General features: G+C 57.5%; 1 protein-coding gene across 1 annotated transcript in view; it reads right to left on the minus strand.

Annotated features, from left to right (window-relative positions):
• The window catches only part of Dlgap2 (DLG associated protein 2), a 243,944-nt gene that overhangs the window by 48,500 nt on the left and 177,395 nt on the right, over window positions 1-18,049 (minus strand). The window contains exon 6 of the mRNA XM_077792488.1: window positions 1,831-1,978. Coding sequence (XP_077648614.1) covers window positions 1,831-1,978 — 148 coding nt within the window. The remainder of the gene's footprint in view (window positions 1-1,830; window positions 1,979-18,049) is intronic.

Genomic DNA, 18,049 nt, shown 5'->3' on the forward strand with positions numbered 1-18,049 from the left:
ATGGACCCTGGGAGCTGGGCTGTCTGTGGTCTGGGAGCAGGTGTCTAGGTAGAGGTGGACCCTGGGAGCTGGGCTGTCTGTGGTCTGGAGCAGGTGTCTAGGTAGAGATGGACCCTGGGAGCTGGGCTGTCTGTGGTCTGGGAGCAGGTGTCTAGGTAGAGATGGACCTTGGGAACTGGGCTGTCTGTGGTCTGGGAGCAGGTATCTAGGTAGAGATGGACCCTGGGAGCTGGGCTGTCTCTGGTCTGGGAGCAGGTGTCTAGGTAGAGGTGGACCCTGGGAGCTGGGCTGTCTGTGGTCTGGGAGCAGGTGTCTAGGTAGAGGTGGACCCTGGGAGCTGGGCTGTCTGTGGTCTGGAGCAGGTGTCTAGGTAGAGATGGACCCTGGGAGCTGGGCTGTCTGTGGTCTGGAGCAGGTGTCTAGGTAGAGATGGACCCTGGGAGCTGGGCTGTCTGTGGTCTGGGAGCAGGTGTCTAGGTAGAGATGGACCCTGGGAGCTGGGCTGTCTGTGGTCTGGGAGCAGGTGTCTAGGTAGAGATGGACCTTGGGAGCTGGGCTGTCTGTGGTCTCGGAGCAGGTGTCTAGGTAGAGATGGACCCTGGGAGCTGGGCTGTCTGTGGTCTGGAGCAGGTGTCTAGGTAGAGATGGACCCTGGGAGCTGGGCAGTCTCTGGTCTGGAGCAGGTGTCTAGGTAGAGGTGGACCCTGGGAGCTGGGCAGTCTCTGGTCTGGGAGCAGGTGTCTAGGTAGAGATGGACCCTGGGAGCTGGGCTGTCTGTGGTCTGGAGCAGGTGTCTAGGTAGAGATGGACCCTGGGAGCTGGGCTGTCTCTGGTCTGGAGCAGGTGTCTAGGTAGAGGTGGACCCTGGGAGCTGGGCAGTCTCTGGTCTGGAGCAGGTGTCTAGGTAGAGATGGACCCTGGGAGCTGGGCTGTCTGTGGTCTGGAGCAGGTGTCTAGGTAGAGATGGACCCTGGGAGCTGGGCTGTCTCTGGTCTTGGAGTAGGTGTCTAGGTAGAGATGGACCCTGGGAGCTGGGCAGTCTCTGGTCTGGGAGCAGGTGTCTAGGTAGAGATGGACCCTGGGAGCTGGGCTGTCTGTGGTCTGGGAGCAGGTGTCTAGGTAGAGGTGGACCCTGGGAGCTGGGCTGTCTCTGGTCTGGGAGCAGGTGTCTAGGTAGAGATGGACCCTGGGAGCTGGGCTGTCTGTGGTCTGGGAGCAGGTGTCTAGGTAGAGATGGACCCTGGGAGCTGGGCTGTCTCTGGTCTGGGAGCAGGTGTCTAGGTAGAGATGGACCCTGGGAGCTGGGCAGTCTGTGGTCTGGGAGCAGGTGTCTATGAAAGATTCCTGCCTGGGTGTGGGCTGGACAGGGATCTCTGATGGCACCAAGTCCCGCACTGTGTCCCCAACTCTTTTCTTATGGTTGCTCTCTTTCTGGTGTGGGAGGTGCTTTGCCTCTGGTAAGGCAGGCACTGTCCTGTGTGCCACTCCCTCACGCCTGTGGCTCTTCTTACTATATCTCCCGGGTTCAACTTGAAGGAAGCCTATGGCAGAGCCAGTCTCTGGTCCGTGTTTTTTGGGAAGGGAAGACTTAGGCATTCAGTCATCAGGAGACCAAGGGTTGTCCACTGGTCATTGCTTATTCAGAGCTGATCAATGTAAAAGGGACAGAGTCCTAAATGTCAGAAAAATTAATCTTAAAGTTCATTCATTCAGTCAAAGCTAATGCCAGGCAGCACCCGCACAGTCTGCACATGAGATGCTGACCAGGGATGCTGGCCATCACCTCCCCGGCAGGAGGCAGGGACCCAGAAGGACTCGCGGAGTTCCCACCTGGCTCACGCAGCTGGCCTGGCTCAGGGTGCTCACGGCCCGCATGTAGCTCTGGTTCCTTGAGCGGAATTTCGGGGAGTTGTAGTTGGCAGAGGGGTCCAGGCTGTGACCGACGGGCACCTCACTTGCAGCTTGCAGGTAGCTCTGGCTACAGGAAAAGAGAAAGGAGAGAAGGTGACCAATGAGATCCAGGGAGGGGGCGGGGCAGGGAGCTTGGGAGCTGTGTAGGTTTCCACCAGGATGTTGGTCTTTTGATGGATAACATTGCTGCATGTGAATATTCTGAGATTCACATCCACAAATGTGAATTTCATCAAAAGTAATAGGGGAGGCTATTTACAAAATTGCTTTGAAACCTGACTTTTTATGGCCAGGTGGTGAAATTAGGATCATTTTACATAAAAATAAAAAAAGTGATGAAGCACTTATTATTCATATAGCAAAACAGCAAACTCAGCTCCTGAATTTAAGCCAAGAGTGCTGAGAGCCTCATAAAAATCACGTTAGCTTTTTGGCAACTTTACATTACTTGAAAAAATAAAAAAATGATAACTTCGGTTATCACTTCAGTTTAAAGTTATGCAAAAGGTCAGCATATCATGCAATGTGTGCCAAAAGAGTAGACCGAAGAATCCATCCATTGTATTACCACCATGACCACTGCATTCCAAGTTCCCTTAAAAATAAATACATTCTGGTTGGGCACGGAGGCTCACTCCTCTAATCCCAGTGGCTCAGGAGGCTGAGGCAGGAGGATGGCAAGTTCAAAGCCAGCTTCAACAACTTAGTGAGGTGCTAAGCAACTCTGTGAGCCCCTGTCTCTAAATAAAATACCCAAAAGGGCTGGGGATGGGACTCAGTGGTTAATGCCCTTGAGTTCAATCCCCCATACTATAAATAAATAAATAAATACCTTTTGGTCCTCCTTCTGGACATTTTGTAAAACGTTAAAAGTATGGGAAGATCTTGAGGACCTTTGGCAGATAGAAAGCCAAACCTTGTTCAAATTTCTGTCCAATTTGATCTCTTTCCTTTCAGGTTTTACCTACAATTTTTCCATAGTGCATACACTTCATTTTATTTTGTAAAACAGTGGAGGACTGTGGACAGACATCTCTGATCATCCTCTTCCCTGTTCTGGATCATGATGGAATATCAAGTGTCACTCAGTGGCCTGTATGTAAAAATGCACATAAATGCTAGGTGAGCACCTCTGACTTCATCAATGGGTGCTAAAGTGTGTCCTTTTTTTCCCCCCAAATTAAGTCTTAGTGAAATTTGTGTTCTCTTTAGTTTTTGGTACTGAGGATTTTAACCCAGGTGCTTTATTGCTGAACCACATCCTTTTTATTTTTATTTTGAGTCAGGGCCTGGCTATGTTGCCGAGTTTGTTCTTGAACTTGCAACCCTCCTGTCTCAGCCTCCCAAGTCACTGGATTACAGGCCTGAGCCACTGTGCCCAGCTCTCTTATTTACTTTAAAAATAGAATATCAGAGAAAAAAAATAGAACTCTATAAATTCAAATTAAGTGAAGCCTATTAGTTATAGATATAAATTCATTCCTCCTAACAAAAATAATTTTTTGCTTTAAAATAATGTACATAGCATGCTCCACCTTCTACCCCCTGCCCCCAAGAACAGAGTGGGGAGCGTGTGCGGGAGGGCTGTGCAGGGGAGAGCCGAGCTGTGAGCTGCCTGGCCCTGGGTGTGGGAGCAGGGTGCGGACTTCAGGGCGTCCGCTCACACAGGCCCAGCACTGTGGGGCCCGAAGCTCCCAGCAGGCCTGGGAGGCACCAGCAGGGCTGCCCCTGCCCTCCTCCTTGGATCCCCCAGGCCACCTGAGGACAGGTGAGCAGAGCTGCCTCAACATCCGGGTTCCCTGGCGCAGAGGAATGTTGGGGCTCTGACGTGGACAGGCAGACTCCCGTGGCCCTGCCCCGACCAGGCCTGCTTTCTTTGTCTGTGTGCTCCCTGAACACGTGCCGGCAGGGCACCGCTTGAAGAGACCGCCTGGGCGGTGGGGCAGGGCTGCGTGGACGCAGGAGAGCCGCAGGGCAGGGTGGTGTGGCTCCGACCTGCTCTCTCTGTCTTGGCAGACGTGCAGCCCTGCCCCGCACTCCCTCGAGGTCTCTGATCCCATGCTTTCCTCTGTACCGGTGGCACAGGCTCCTTGTCTTCTCCAGGTCGACCTCCCCTGCCCATTGGGCCACCATCTCACCACTCCAGCGTTCTCAGTGCAGAGGACGTGTGTCACCTGCCACCGCCTCCAGCAGGCAGGGTGCAGAGAACCCTGGACTCACATCCTGCTGGTCCCCATGGGTACTATTTCCAACTGGTGTCTGGAATGGGTGGCCTCGCTCCGATGGCCACCCTGTTGGTGGCCAGTGGGTGGCATCACGGGGGATCCACATATCTTGTGATTCTGTGTTTCCAATGTTCAGTGATTCTGTTTCAAAGTTGGGTGTGCCCCTCAGAGGGTGCCATTGTAGGGACCTAATACCAGTTTCCTGTTAAACACGACTCATGTGGTCCACGTCTGCTGATACTGCAGTGAGCCATTTACCCCTGGACCAACCCACCAGAGTGGGTCTATGGCCCTCGCGGTGAGGAGGCAGAACCCGAGGGCCACGGATGCAGCGCCCCGTGCTCCCGCCCCCACAGAGCAAAAGCAGAGCTGGGTCCTGAGCCCAGGCGGCCCCTGCTGCACAACTCCCGCCTTCCCTCCAAGTCCACAGTTGCCAAGACGTGACCAGAGAGCCCGGGCCTCTGGCCTCTGTTACCCAGCCCAGTCACCCCTGGTGCCGGACCCCAGGGGAAGCCACGCACACCCTCCATGCTCTTTGTCACCTCTAGATCACTGACAGTCCCCAACATGATACTGCTGTCGTCGGAGGCGAAGCCGGCTCATGCTGCGGGAGTGGCAGAGGACATGTGTTACCTGCCACCGCATGTGCCTGGATCGAGCAGAGTGCTCAGTGTGTGGCCACTTCAAGGTTTGGTTTTTGAACTTTCTGGAATTTTCTTTTTGAATATTTTCTACCTGTGGTTTGTTGAATCTGTGGACATAGAACCCAGGTATATGGAGGGCTGGTGAATGTTTAAAATAGTTTTAAAACCTGCTTTAGTTTCATTAGGCTTAACAGGTTTTTATTAAATTTATCAGTGTTTTATGATGTGGTGTCGTAGAGGATCAGGTACCCTGTCCATCACAGAGCTGGTGATTGGCCATCAGGAGCCAAGGTTGGAAGCCAGCCAGGGTCACAGCGGCCAAGTCAGGTTCCCTCGCCCCCCATGCAGCTGTGAGCCCCACAGCCTCTAGTTGTGACCTGCCCTTGCTGCTCCAGAGACCCCTCCTCAGGAGTCCCGCACATCGGGAGGTTGCCTTCCAGCCACCGAGTGATTCCCTCAAGGTGGACCTCTTACTTTGCCGTAGCAGTCGTCGGAGAGTAAAATAGCCTCCCACATAGATTTGTTGGTAGCTCTAGAGACTTTACAAGGAGACCATAAAGCATTTCTAGAAAAACATGAAAACACTTTTTTTCTTCTGATTTTTGCCTTAGAAATGCTGCCTGTATTCGATGGTCGTCTGTGCGTGAGACTGGAAGCTCATTTTGGAGAGCTCTGAGTGAAAAGGCGACCGTAGGAGAGAGAGCAGTGGTCCCCCAGCGTCCTGCTGTCCTCCACTTGCAGACTGCCCAGAGCTGTTTGTTGAGTCCTGGGCTCACAGAGCTCACCTGTGACTTCAGAGCACCGTCAAGATGAACCTACACCCAAGTGCATGCCCAAGCACGTCTCCTGGGCAGGGGTGTAAATGACTTGGAACACAGACAAAAAGCCCCCCTGTGGTTCTGTGCAGGTCACCCAAGGAGACAGTGACTGCAAGTTCTCCAAACCAGTGTGCTCTTCCCGAACACAGAGGGCATTTCATCTTATAACCTGCACCCACGTGGAAAGTCCAGCTTCCTCCTGGGCCTCAGGGGGAGAAGGGAACCCGTGAGGGCCCTCACATGTGTGCCGTGCCTGCTCCGCCACAGAGAGGTCCTGCGGGGGTCTTTCAATTCCCACTTTGGCAGGGTGTGGTTCTTCTACGTGGCTTCTGTGTCCAGTCTAGCTGCCCTTTGGCCTCTAGGAGCCAAGGGAAGATTGTCCCCTAGCAATCCTGACTGTTAGTGCCCTGCAGCCCCCTCCCCCCAGGCCTCCCCCGGACTCAGGAAACCCACACTGCACTGGCCCCTCTCCAGATGACCTGCCATGTCCCTGGGGCCTGCTTGGGCTTCTGAGCAGCAGCCTCCCTTCCTGAAAGGCCTTGCTCCCACAACGACTGCCTTCGTGGAGGTCATGGTATTTGGTTGCATCCTGGGGAGAGGGTCTCAGCATTGGAATCTGCGGGTTCCACCGACAAGCCTTGACACGTATGTGCACATGGCCCCCACGTCCTCTGCTGCGCCCCGTGCAGCAGGTTCTGCACCTGGCTCCTGGGCCCGGGAGCTCAGGCCACCCACGTCTGAGAACACTGTCACAGGTCCCAAGCTTTCTCCGTGGTGAGGCCAGGTCCTGAAGGTCCCAGGAGGATGTGGCACAGCAGTGCTGAGGGATGACCCGCCGGCTGGGTGCTGGGTCTGCTCACCATCTCTGCAGACTTTGCAGGAGAAGCTGAGAACAGAGGTCTCACAGGGACCCCAGGAGAGATCTCGGAGAATCACCTCACTTCCTGCCTTTCAGATGAACCCCCAGGAGGAGCCAGGCACAGGAACTGCCGGGGGACCAGCACCTGGGTCTCTGGCTCAGCTGCCCGGCTCCTCCTGCTCCCTGTCTGCTCCTTGGCACCTCCTCTGCTTCTCCAGGACTTACTGGTTGGCTCTCGGGGACTCCTCCATGGGAAGGCAAGAGCCAGGAGGCACTTGGTGTGCAGAGAGGAAGGTGAAGCAGCTCACCAGGCCGACGTGGACTTCAGACCAGCGGGAAGCGTTTCTAGTATCAGCAATTCCCTGAGGAGGGGGAGGGATGGCAAAGCCCCAGACCGTCTAAGACACTGTGCAGAACGAGGGGAGCCTCTGGGGTCATCAGGCGTTTCTGAGGGGACAGCAACAGTGGCACTGGGCAGGGCCAGGCAACAGTCAGCAAACGTGAACAGCAGAAGCACAGGACGGCTCTGGACAATGTGTCCACTCTCAGGAGACGGATGGGCACTGAGAGCTGTGAGCGTCTGGGGACAAGTGGCAGTGGCAGCATGTATCTGTAGAGAGTGGGGGCAGGGCAATGCCACTGGAAAGACACTCAAGAGGGGCGTGGTCTGTCCCTGGTGCCACGCGTGGAGAGCAGGGTGTCAGCAGGGAACACGGTGGGACGGTGGCAGAGCACGGTCTGAGGCTGGTGCCCCGTTCCAGTTCTGGCCTAACTGCTCACCATGGTGTCACTCTGCACAAACCACCCCATTTCTCTGTGCCTCTACAAATGAGGATGGCAGTAATAGTTCCCAGGAGGTCTGTGGATGCCTGGTGAGTGTCACCTGTGACACTGGCACAGCGTGTGTATGTCCCAGTGGGTGTGCCATGAACAGTGGCCTGCATCGTGCTTAGCACTGCACGTCCCTTTGAGATCTATGCCGCAGCAGTACAGGTGCTTTCAGGGTGGTGACTCTGGCCCTGACAGCATGGCATCGCTACCCCGCAGGGATGCAGTCGAGTCCTATGCGCCTCTCCCGTGCTCTGGCCTTGGTAAATGCCGCCGTTGGCTGCAGAATTTGCTGCATGGCTTCCTGGCGTTTCTGTGTGAACCATGAAGTGGTCTGAGGATGAGCTTGTGCAGACTGTGTGCCTCCGTGTTCTTCTCACATTTACCTTTAACGTTACAATCACGGCCGGGCCCTGCGTCTGCCTCGGCAGCTGCTTCCCTGGGCTGCCCAGCCTACCCAGTGCTCTGAGCTCCCCAGGGCTGCAGGGCGTGGCGCCTGTGTTTCCCTGGCTGCCCCAGAACAGCCCCGCCCACTAGGGCACACAGCAGCCGCCCTGCGTGGATATGCGATTTTAAATTAAAAGTGGATTCTTGGGTTTTATTTACTAGAGAAACTCTTTATTTTGCCCTCGTGTTTTTGCGAGGTGTTTGTGCCAAGTACAGCACTCTGCCCTTCCTGTGCACTTGGAGGACGTGGTGCCACTGTGTCCTGTGTGCCCTGCTCCCGCCCAGCTGCCATCTAGACGACCTCTTGGCTTCCAGAAGCTTGTCACATGCGCCTGGGTGTGACACTTTCTGTCTGCTTCCAGTTCCCCGGGTGACTTTGATCCACAGGTGTTTTAAACAGGACCTGTGGAGACATTGGCCGGTGCTCCTTGAAGAGCACCCGTTGTCCTCTGGCTTCCTGCGGCCCGAGTGTCCACCACTGCACCTGTCAGAGGCTCCGTTCTGTTTCCCTCAACGCTTGACCCCACTGTTTTCCCACCTGGTGACACCTTTTGACCTGTTTTCAGATCACCACCTTCTTTCTGTGATCTGGCTCTGTTCTGCAACCCACACGGTGATTTGTATTTTGGGTATTGTATTTTTCTGCTCTTGAAAACGCAGTTGGTTCTTTTTTTAGATTTCATTTCTCTGTTAAGTTTCCATGCAGAAGGTTGAAACTTGATCCCTGTTTCTCACCCAGTTCAAAAATCAATTCAAAATGGATCCAGAACCTCAATGTGAGACCTGAAACTACAAAACTACCATAAGAAAACCAGGGGACTCGCTTCGCAGTCCTGGTACAGGCAATGGCTTCTGAACATGGCCCCAAAGCCCAGGCAACAAAAGCAAAACCGACCACGGATTGCAGCCCCAGGAGAGCCTACAGAGGGGGCGTCTGCCAACTCTCCACCCCCAAAGGATGGGGCCAGAGGGCACAGGGAACTCAAAGGACCTGAGAGTTTAAAACGTGATCCAGCTAGTCACGGGAAGTGACCTGAACACACTCCTCCAGAGGACGGATCAAGCTGCCAGCAGACGTGTGCAAAGACGCTCCACCTCATTAGCCACCAGGAGATGCCAATCAAGCTACGCATCTGACCCCAGTTAAAATGTCTATTTAAAAGCCAGAGTTGGCCAGGATGTGAGCAAGAGGACTCTCATCCACCCTTAATGGGAGTGTAAGCTAGTATCCACCGTGGAGGTCCCTCAAAAAAAAAAAAAATGGAAGCACCATCTGATAGAGTGTCCCACTCCTGGGAACGTATCCTAAGGAAATGAAGTCAGCATACCCAAGAGACACCTGCAAGCCGCGTGGCTGAACTCTTCCCAAGAGCCAAGATCAGGAGTCAGCCCAGGCACCCATCAGCAGACGGATGAATGAAGAAAACATGGCACATGTACACAATGAAGTATTACTCAGCCAGGAAGAATGAAACCCTGTCATTCTCAACAACCTGGTGGAACTGGGGTAGCCCTGTGAAATGGAATGAGCCAGGCACCGAAGACAAACACATGCTCTCTCCTCTGCAGGAGCCAAATGCAGCTGACCTGAGCATGCTCAGAGATCCATCAGAGGCCAGGAAGCACAGGGTGTGGTGGGTGGGGAGCTTGGACTTCACCAGTATGTGCTGAAAGGCACATCAAACCCCTGATACATCCAGTGAACACACGCCAATCAAACTCTCAGGATTAAAGGACTGTTTACCTTCAAGAGTCAGAACCTTACGAGGCGGTTTTACATAATGAGCTAGACTAGGAACCGCTACTTTAGAGAGATCTTCAGCTGATTCTCACCTCTGGGTCGTCTCAGGCTGTTCTGATACAGGCCGCTTCCTCCCTCCCTCCCTCCATTTTGGTGTGGAGGACATGGTCAGAGGCCCTGGATTCTGTTGTTGCTCCCAGGAGAGCTCCTCTTGGTCAGCCCAACATCCTGGGCTCTCGATGCCTGGGCTCATGCTCTTTTAGGTGTTGCTGGGGGGCTCCCAGCGCCGTCGGCTTAACTCGGTGGGTCTCAGCTGCCCAGCGCCACCTGCTTAACATGGTGGGTCTCAGCTGCCCAGCGCCACCTGCTTAACATGGTGGGTCTCAGCTGCCCAGCGCCACCTGCTTAACATGGTGGGTCTCAGCTGTCCAGTGTCACCTGCTTAACTTGGTGGGTCTCAGCTGCCCAGCGCCACCTGCTTAACTTGGTGGGTCTCAGCTGCCCAGTGCCACCTGCTTAACTTGGTGGGTCTCAGCTGTCCAGTGCCACCTGCTTAACATGGTGGGTCTCAGCTGCCCAGCGCCACCTGTTTAACTTGGTGGGTCTCAGCTGCCCAGCGCCACCTGTTTAACTTGGTGGGTCTCAGCTGCCCAGTGCCACCTGCTTAACATGGTGGGTCTCAGCTGCCCAGCGCCACCTGCTTAACATAGTGGGTCTCAGCTGTCCAGTGCCACCTGCTTAACATGGTGGGTCTCAGCTGCCCAGCGCCACCTGCTTAACATAGTGGGGCTCAGCTGTCCAGTGCCACCTGCTTAACTTGGTGGGTCTCAGCTGTCCAGCACCATCTGCTTAACTTGGTGGGTCTCAGCTGCCCAGTGCCACCTGCTTAACTTGGTGGGTCTCAGCTGCCCAGTGCCACCTGCTTAACTTGGTGGGTCTCAGCTGTCCAGCACCATCTGCTTAACTTGGTGGGTCTCAGCTGCCAAGCGCCACCTGCTTAACTTGGTGGGTCTCAGCTGCCCAATGCCACCTGCTTAACTTGGTGGGTCTCAGCTGTCCAGCACCATCTGCTTAACTTGGTGGGTCTCAGCTGCTCAGTGCCACCTGCTTAACTTGGTGGGTCTCAGCTGCTCAGTGCCACCTGCTTAACTTGGTGGGTCTCAGCTGCCAAAATGTTTTCATTTTCAGTGGGCAGCAGCTGAAAACGAAGCAGTTCGGGGCCCACCGTCTCTTACCTGGACTCTCCTCCTCGGGCACCACCTCTGTTCCTCACTCTGTCACTGTGGCAGCTCTGAATCCCGTCCTTTCACACAGGCACCCAGAGAACTGGGCTCTGCTAGAGATCTTCTTTCCCATGCTGTGAGGGATGAAGAGCGTGCCAGACTCCCAGCTGCGGGTGTCGCGGGTCAGGGTGGGGCCTGCCTTTAGAACCCTCCATTTTCTGCCTGCTTCTGTTGGAGCAGGTGTGTGCACACGCGTGTGCTGGAGCTTGGGCTGCCTTGGCTCCCCCCTGGCCAGGGTGCTGTGCTGTGGCGGGCGCCTGCCGTGTGCCGGGGTGGCCGTGCGGCGAGTCTTGGTTTGGGAGACTGGCACTGAGGGGCACAGGCCCTCCTGCTGCGGGCGTGTGCGGGCACCTCCCGGCTCCCCAGGTGCAGGCAGGGGGTGCCGCCCAGGTGCCCCCCCTCAGGCGTGCTTTCCTGGATCAGGTGCAGGCCTGGCTCAGGGCGGAAGCCGCATGGTCGCCGGCCACTGCTCACAGGCTGCTTGGCCACTCAGACCACACGTCCAGCAGCACGGTGAAGCCTGGTGTGCTGGGGTGGCTCCCGGGCAGGTGTAGGGCCTGGCACAGTGACAGAGTGGAGGCTCAGGCCCTACGGTGCTCAGGGTGCTGTGGCCTCCCTTCTGTGGCTTCCTGTGGTCCCACCTGCAAAGTGCACGTCCAGGGGGACGGGAGGGGCATTGGCTTCCTGCGCTGCACCTGCTCAGACACGGCTAGCAGCTGTGCGAAGGCCTCCCTCAGGCCCTCCTGTGAAGCACCGATCACCGGCCACCAAGCCCCACAGCACAGACTGGCCTTGCTTCACACCCAGCTGGAGAATGGAGGACGGCGGGCGGGAAGAGGAGGCGGCGTTCAGTCCTGTGATGGTCACCGTTTCTGAGCTGTGGTTTTTGAAATATGACATCTTTCCCTATCATTTATTTTCCCAGAAAGACACAAAATAGAGATGGCCAGCATTAGCAAACTGTCAACAAATCGTCACCATCAGGGGAAGTCAGGAAAACAGGGACCAACATCAGAAGGGACCTACGCAAACAGAACGTTCTAAAGAAATGCAGAGACTGAGTCACCCGCCCAGCAAACGCCCACTGGGCGCCCCGGCACCGCCTTGTGCTCAGATGGAAGGACTCGCTCAGTCGTGTCCAGGGGCTGACGGCAGGCACCGCAGACTGGGCACGCTAGGAAGAACACAGGCTTGTTTTCTCTGGCCCAGGGTGGGTGGCCTCACCTGGTGGTGGCCTCTTGCTGGCAGAGTCCCGGGTGCCGCAGGGCTCCACAAAGCAAGAGTCGGGGACTATGTGAGGCCAGTCAAGGGGGCCTGTATGGCAGACCTCTGCTGTGACCCCCATCAGCAGCCACAGTGGACAGCCCAGGGAGTGGAGCGCCGGAGTCCCCCTCAGGCAATGGACACGCCCCGCTCGGCCCCAGCAGCAGACACTTCCGCGCTGTCCTGTCACTTGGCTGAAGGTCGCGCTCCCTGTTGGCCGCGGGGACTCTGCCTGAAGCTCTTTGCAGAGGGCGAGCGCCAGACCTGCCTCAGCAGCCCTGGGCCACGGCTGCCGAGCCACAGCCACCAAGCCTGTCACCAGGAACCATTGACCCTGTCTCGTACGTACGGCTCAGCCTCCTGTGGGCCGGGGTTCTTCCCCCAGCGCATCGCACTCTAGGAACGTGTCTGACAGTTTTCGGTGGTGTTTAAAGGCGTGGGTCAGAAACTAGAAAACATCCGTCTGATGGTTTTCAAATCCTCACTTGTACCCAAAGCTCCTGGGCACGCACTTCCAAGGGATGGAGATCTCCGCGTCCTGTCTGCAGAGACGGGATTTGGAGGGGGAGGTCAGCCCCAGACCTTGTTTGGCATAAACATTTCAGGTGGTCTGCAGACCTGGCTGCACCACGAGGAGCCTGGGCCTACTTGGAGGGCGGGATGGTGCCCCAGGCACCGAGTGGAGGTCTTGGCCATCTATGACGTATCCACAGCAGCGATGCGCACCAGCAAGGCTCCTCTGATGTTGGCAGGTGGCTTACCTCTGGCTTTTCAGAAAGCTGTGATGCATCTCAGCATGTCGCCCCTGAGTCCAGAGCCACATTTCCTGGGAGGTGGTCAGTCTGAACCCATGCAGACCTGGTCAGCTGTGCAGCCTGCAGCGTCCACACTGTCAAGAACAGCCCTCTTCTTGGTGCCATTCATAGATGCTTCGGTGCACACCGACTCTGGACCCGGGTGGTCCAGGCACCAGTCATGGGAGTGTGGTGCTGGCATGCCTGAGGAGGCAGGGACAGAGGTGGCCTCCACCAGTCACCTGTCACTGCAACACCTGACTTTGGTCATCACACAAACCTCATCCAGTGTTAAATGGGCAGATATTGAACAGCAGCCTCCTGGCCAGGGGAGCACTCAGGGCAGAGGTGGTCTGGGCTGGGAGCACTGAACACTGCAGGCCTTTCCCTGGCATGGATACCTGTGCTCCGGGGGTGTTTCCTGTTCCTCGGGAGGATCTGTGCCCCGGCCCCACTGTGCCTGGCGGCAGTGTGGAGGGAGCCCCAGGGGCAGCACATGGGGACAGATGACGAAGGCATGCAAAGCTCCCGCACCCGTGCCAGGGCCTCGCCACGGTGCTCGGGAGCCTGCATCCACAGACCCGCCAGGGAGTGGCACCAAGGGCTCCGAAGGGCCCAGCACTCCAGGGACCAGCCACCGTGTCCCACAGAGTCACACACACACTGGCCAGCTGGCCGGCACCAAGCTCACTGTGGCTAGAGCTGGCCTGTGCTGGCCGTGCTGGCTGCTGCTTCACACTTCCTCTGTACCTTGGTCTCCGAAGCCAGCCACAGGGCGAGGGCCAGCTCTCACCCCACTTCCTGTCTCCCTCAATCTGATGTCCAACTCCATCCACAGGCTGAGGAGCGGGGAGCTGTTTACCTGGCCCCCACCTCTGTGCACCACAGATTCAGACCAACCACGTAAAGACCTCGGAGGGGCTGGGACCCGCCTCCCACCCATGACCCCCTCCCTGAGGCTGGGACCCTCCTCCCACCCACTGACCGCCCCCCAGGCTGGGACCCTCCTCCCACCCACTGACCCCCTCCCTGAGGCTGGGACCCTCCTCCCACCCACTGACCCCCTCCCTGAGGCTGGGACCCTCCTCCCACCCACTGACTGCCCCCCAGGCTGGGACCCGCCTCCCACCCATGACCCCCTCCCTGAGGCTGGGACCCGCCTCCCACCCATGACCCCCTCCCTGAGGCTGGGACCCTCCTCCCACCCACTGACCGCCCCCCAGGCTGGGACCCGCCTCCCACCCATGACCCCCTCCCTGAGGCTGGGACCCTCCTCCCACCCATGACCCCCTCCCTGAGGCTGGGACCCTCCTCCCACCCACTGACCCCCCCCCAGGCTGGGACCCTCCTCCCACCCACTGACCCCCCCCCCCAGGCTGGGACCCGCCTCCCACCCACTGACCCCCCCCCAGGCTGGGACCCGCCTCCCACCCATGACCCCCTCCCTGAGGCTGGGACCCTCCTCCCACCCACTGACCCCCCCCAGGCTGGGACCCTCCTCCCACCCACTGACCCCCCCCCAGGCTGGGACCCTCCTCCCACCCACTGACCCCCTCCCTGAGGCTGGGACCCACCTCCCACCCACTGACCCCCCCCAGGCTGGGACCCTCCTCCCACCCACTGACTGCCCCCCAGGCTGGGACCCTCCTCCCACCCACTGACCCCCCCCCAGGCTGGGACCCTCCTCCCACCCACTGACTGCCCCCCAGGCTGGGACCCTCCTCCCACCCACTGACCCCCTCCCTGAGGCTGGGACCCTCCTCCCACCCACTGACCGCCCCCAGGCTGGGACCCTCCTCCCACCCACTGACTGCCCCCAGGCTGGGACCCTCCTCCCACCCACTGACTGCCCCCCAGGCTGGGACCCTCCTCCCACCCACTGACCCCCCCCCAGGCTGGGACCCTCCTCCCACCCACTGACTGCCCCCCAGGCTGGGACCCTCCTCCCACCCACTGACTGCCCCCCAGGCTGGGACCCTCCTCCCACCCACTGACTGCCCCCCAGGCTGGGACCCTCCTCCCACCCACTGACCCCCTCCCTGAGGCTGGGACCCTCCTCCCACCCACTGACCGCCCCCCAGGCTGGGACCCGCCTCCCACCCATGACCCCCTCCCTGAGGCTGGGACCCTCCTCCCACCCACTGACCCCCCCCCTGAGGCTGGGACCCTCCTCCCACCCACTGACCCCCCCCCAGGCTGGGACCCTCCTCCCACCCACTGACCCCCCCCCAGGCTGGGACCCTCCTCCCACCCACTGACCCCCCCCCAGGCTGGGACCCTCCTCCCACCCACTGACTGCCCCCCAGGCTGGGACCCTCCTCCCACCCACTGACTGCCCCCCAGGCTGGGACCCTCCTCCCACCCACTGACACCCCCAGGCTGGGACCCTCCTCCCTCTGCACCCCCACAGGTAATGAGGCCGTGGTTGTACTAACGTGACACCGGGCCCCAGGGCCGGCGGCTTGGCCTGTCTCTGACCACTCCCTGTGGAGCCCTCCTGGGCCCTTCAGCTCAAGCCAGGCTGGACGCTGGCTCCCTGAGGGCCGGAGCATGTCCCTCCCTGCCTCCTGTCATGGCTTTCTGTGCCCTCTGAGATGCCCAGGGTGCGTGCCCCATGTTCCAGGCCAGCTTCACAGTGAAGCCCACCCTGCCACACGGTTTCAGAGGCAGCCTGGCCCCGTGGAACCCACGGGGCTGCACTCTGAGCCCCAGGGCCCGTCTTTAGCCGGTTCTGCCCTCCGCCTGGCTCTTTGATGTTCATTGTTTCTACCTGTCTTCTGTTTAAGAAGGAGCCCAAGGGCTGGTCTCTGCTGGGTCACGGTGTGATCTGAGTTCCCGGGACCCCGCGGTCTGGCAGTTCAGCAGCGCCGGGTCATGGACGGGTGAGTGGCACTGTGGCTGTCTTCCAGGTGGGGTCAGCTGGGCACTGGCTGGTGGAGGTTCTGGATGCAGCCCACCTGGCTGAGCAGACTGCAGCCTGAAGCTGGCACCTGGACTCTGGGTCTTACTGGGTCCCCATGTTCCCCACTTTGACGTTCACTTTCAAAGCTCAAGATTCTTGGTGATCTGCAACAGAGCTCTCAGCAGCGGACCACACCGGGTGGCTGACTTTTAAAGCAAGTTCCAATTCTCCAGTGACATTTATTAGCCACGGTATGTCATTGACTGGAAATAACAAGAGGTCTGACCCTTTCTAATAAAACTATAATCTGCTCCTGTGTCGGGGTGACATAACACTGACGGAGCACTGCTGCAAGGCACGCGATGCACACACTTTCCCTCACACGAGCTTGTTCTACACATGCCTTCTGGCAGCTTCAAGGTGGCCGCCAGGCTCCAGGGTTGTAGCCATTGTGACTGACAGGGCTGGGGAGGGACGGAGGGGCCATCACCAAGACAGCAGCCCACGTGAGGGTCTCAGGCCCACCGTGTCCTCAGGCCCACCGCGAGTTTCTTGCTGACAGTATGCGGTTGGACTTGCTCGGTATTTTTCTCCTTTTCAGGGGCTTCGTCCTTCAATGGGGAGTTTGAGCGTCCGCATTCAGAGGACGTGGGGAGGGGCCTGTGCCGCATCCTGCTGCCCTCTTAGCCCACAGTGCTCCTGTACCTTCCCGCTTGCGGTCTTCCCTTGTGCCTCGCGGGCTTTCAGATCGGTTAAGCTTTGATTCCGTCCTCTTTCTCCCGTGTGCCTCATACAGGTATTTTGTTTGTGTGGATGCCGGGGATCAGCTAATTATTTTATGGGCTGGGATGTAGCTTGGTGGTAGAGTGCTTGCCTAGCATGTGCAGGCCCCGGGTTCAGGGCTTGTGGTTCAGTCACCACAAAAAACAAACAAACAACAATAAAACAAACCCCAAAGTTATTTTATTTATTTTATTTAAGTGGAAAGCAATTTAATTCAAGTGTGTACAAAACTCTGCCATCTGTCTTCCCCTCCCTTTGTTATCCTGGTCTCAACCTACAAGTACCCACACTGTGAATTTTATTTTATAATACTGATTTATTTATTTTTATGGTGCTGGGAATCAAACCAGGGCCTCAGGCATGCTAGGCATGTGCTTTACCATGGAGCCACATCTCTAGCCCTGTGTATTTTCGTTAGTTTGGTTATACTTAATCTCAAGACTTATGTTTCCTAACTTTGATACTAGAATTAAAAGTGATCTGCACACCGTGGTGCAGTGCTGTGCTCTGTGCATGTTTGCACACTTACTTTTAGCTGCACACTACAGGCACTTAGGTCCTCTGTGCCTCCACAGTCCTCATGGGCTGGGTCTGGGGGTGATGGGCTGCCCCCGTGTTTGTCCACCTGGGAAAGTCTGACTCTCTCACATTTTTGAAGCAGAGTTTTGCTGTGTATAGTATCTTTGTTGGTATTTTTCTTTCATCACTTTGCTGTATTATAATATTTCCTCCTGACCTACAAGATTTCTGTCCAAAAACCCACTTAGAATCTACTAGAGTGAGAGGTTCCCTTGCACAAGACAGGTACAGAGGCTCTTCCTTGCAGCTGCCGGGATCATCTTTGCTGTCGGCAGTTTACCAGTGTGTCTTGTGCGTCCCTGGGGGTTTTGTCTTACTTGGCGTCCCCTGAGCCTCTCTGCCTTGGAAGGCTGTGGGAGTTTGCGGCACCATCTCCGGAACGTGCCTTCCGTCCTTCCCTCTCCCCTGGGACTTGGTAACGAGCGGCTTGCTCTGCTGGAGCTCAGCAGCGCCCAGGCTCTTCCCTGGTCTTCTTGTCTGGTTTTCTCCTCCTCTGGTCGAGTCATTCCCCACGGACGCCCCTCCTGCGTGGCCTGGTCTGCTGCGGGCTCCTGCTGTCTCTCAGTCCGCTCACGGTGCTTTTCTGTGTCATCTCGCTTTGCTGAGGCTCCTGGGTGGCTCGCGCATTGTCTCTTGACCTGGCTGAGCACTCGTCTGGGTTCTCTGTCGAGTCCTGCACCTCCTTTCCTTGGAGCTGGCTTCTGGAGGCTCGTCTTGCTCTTCGTCTGCAGCGTCTTTCTGGCTTCCCATCTCCTTGACCTGTTGGGAGGCACCTCTCCCAGGTTCACAGCTGCCTCACGCGTGACAGGACCCCCCCCCCCCCGAGCATCCCGCCAGGTATTCTGAGGGCCTCACCCATCCTCCCTTCTGAGAGAGAAGCAGCAGCCCTGGTTGGTCTGCTGGCCCTCCCTGACCCCGAGGGCCATGGCATCTATCAGTCCAAACTGTCACCTCTGTCCCCAGGTGGCCAGA

The sequence above is a fragment of the Urocitellus parryii genome, chromosome 14 (assembly GCF_045843805.1).
Source record: "Urocitellus parryii isolate mUroPar1 chromosome 14, mUroPar1.hap1, whole genome shotgun sequence".
Taxonomy (NCBI): Eukaryota; Metazoa; Chordata; class Mammalia; order Rodentia; family Sciuridae; genus Urocitellus; species Urocitellus parryii.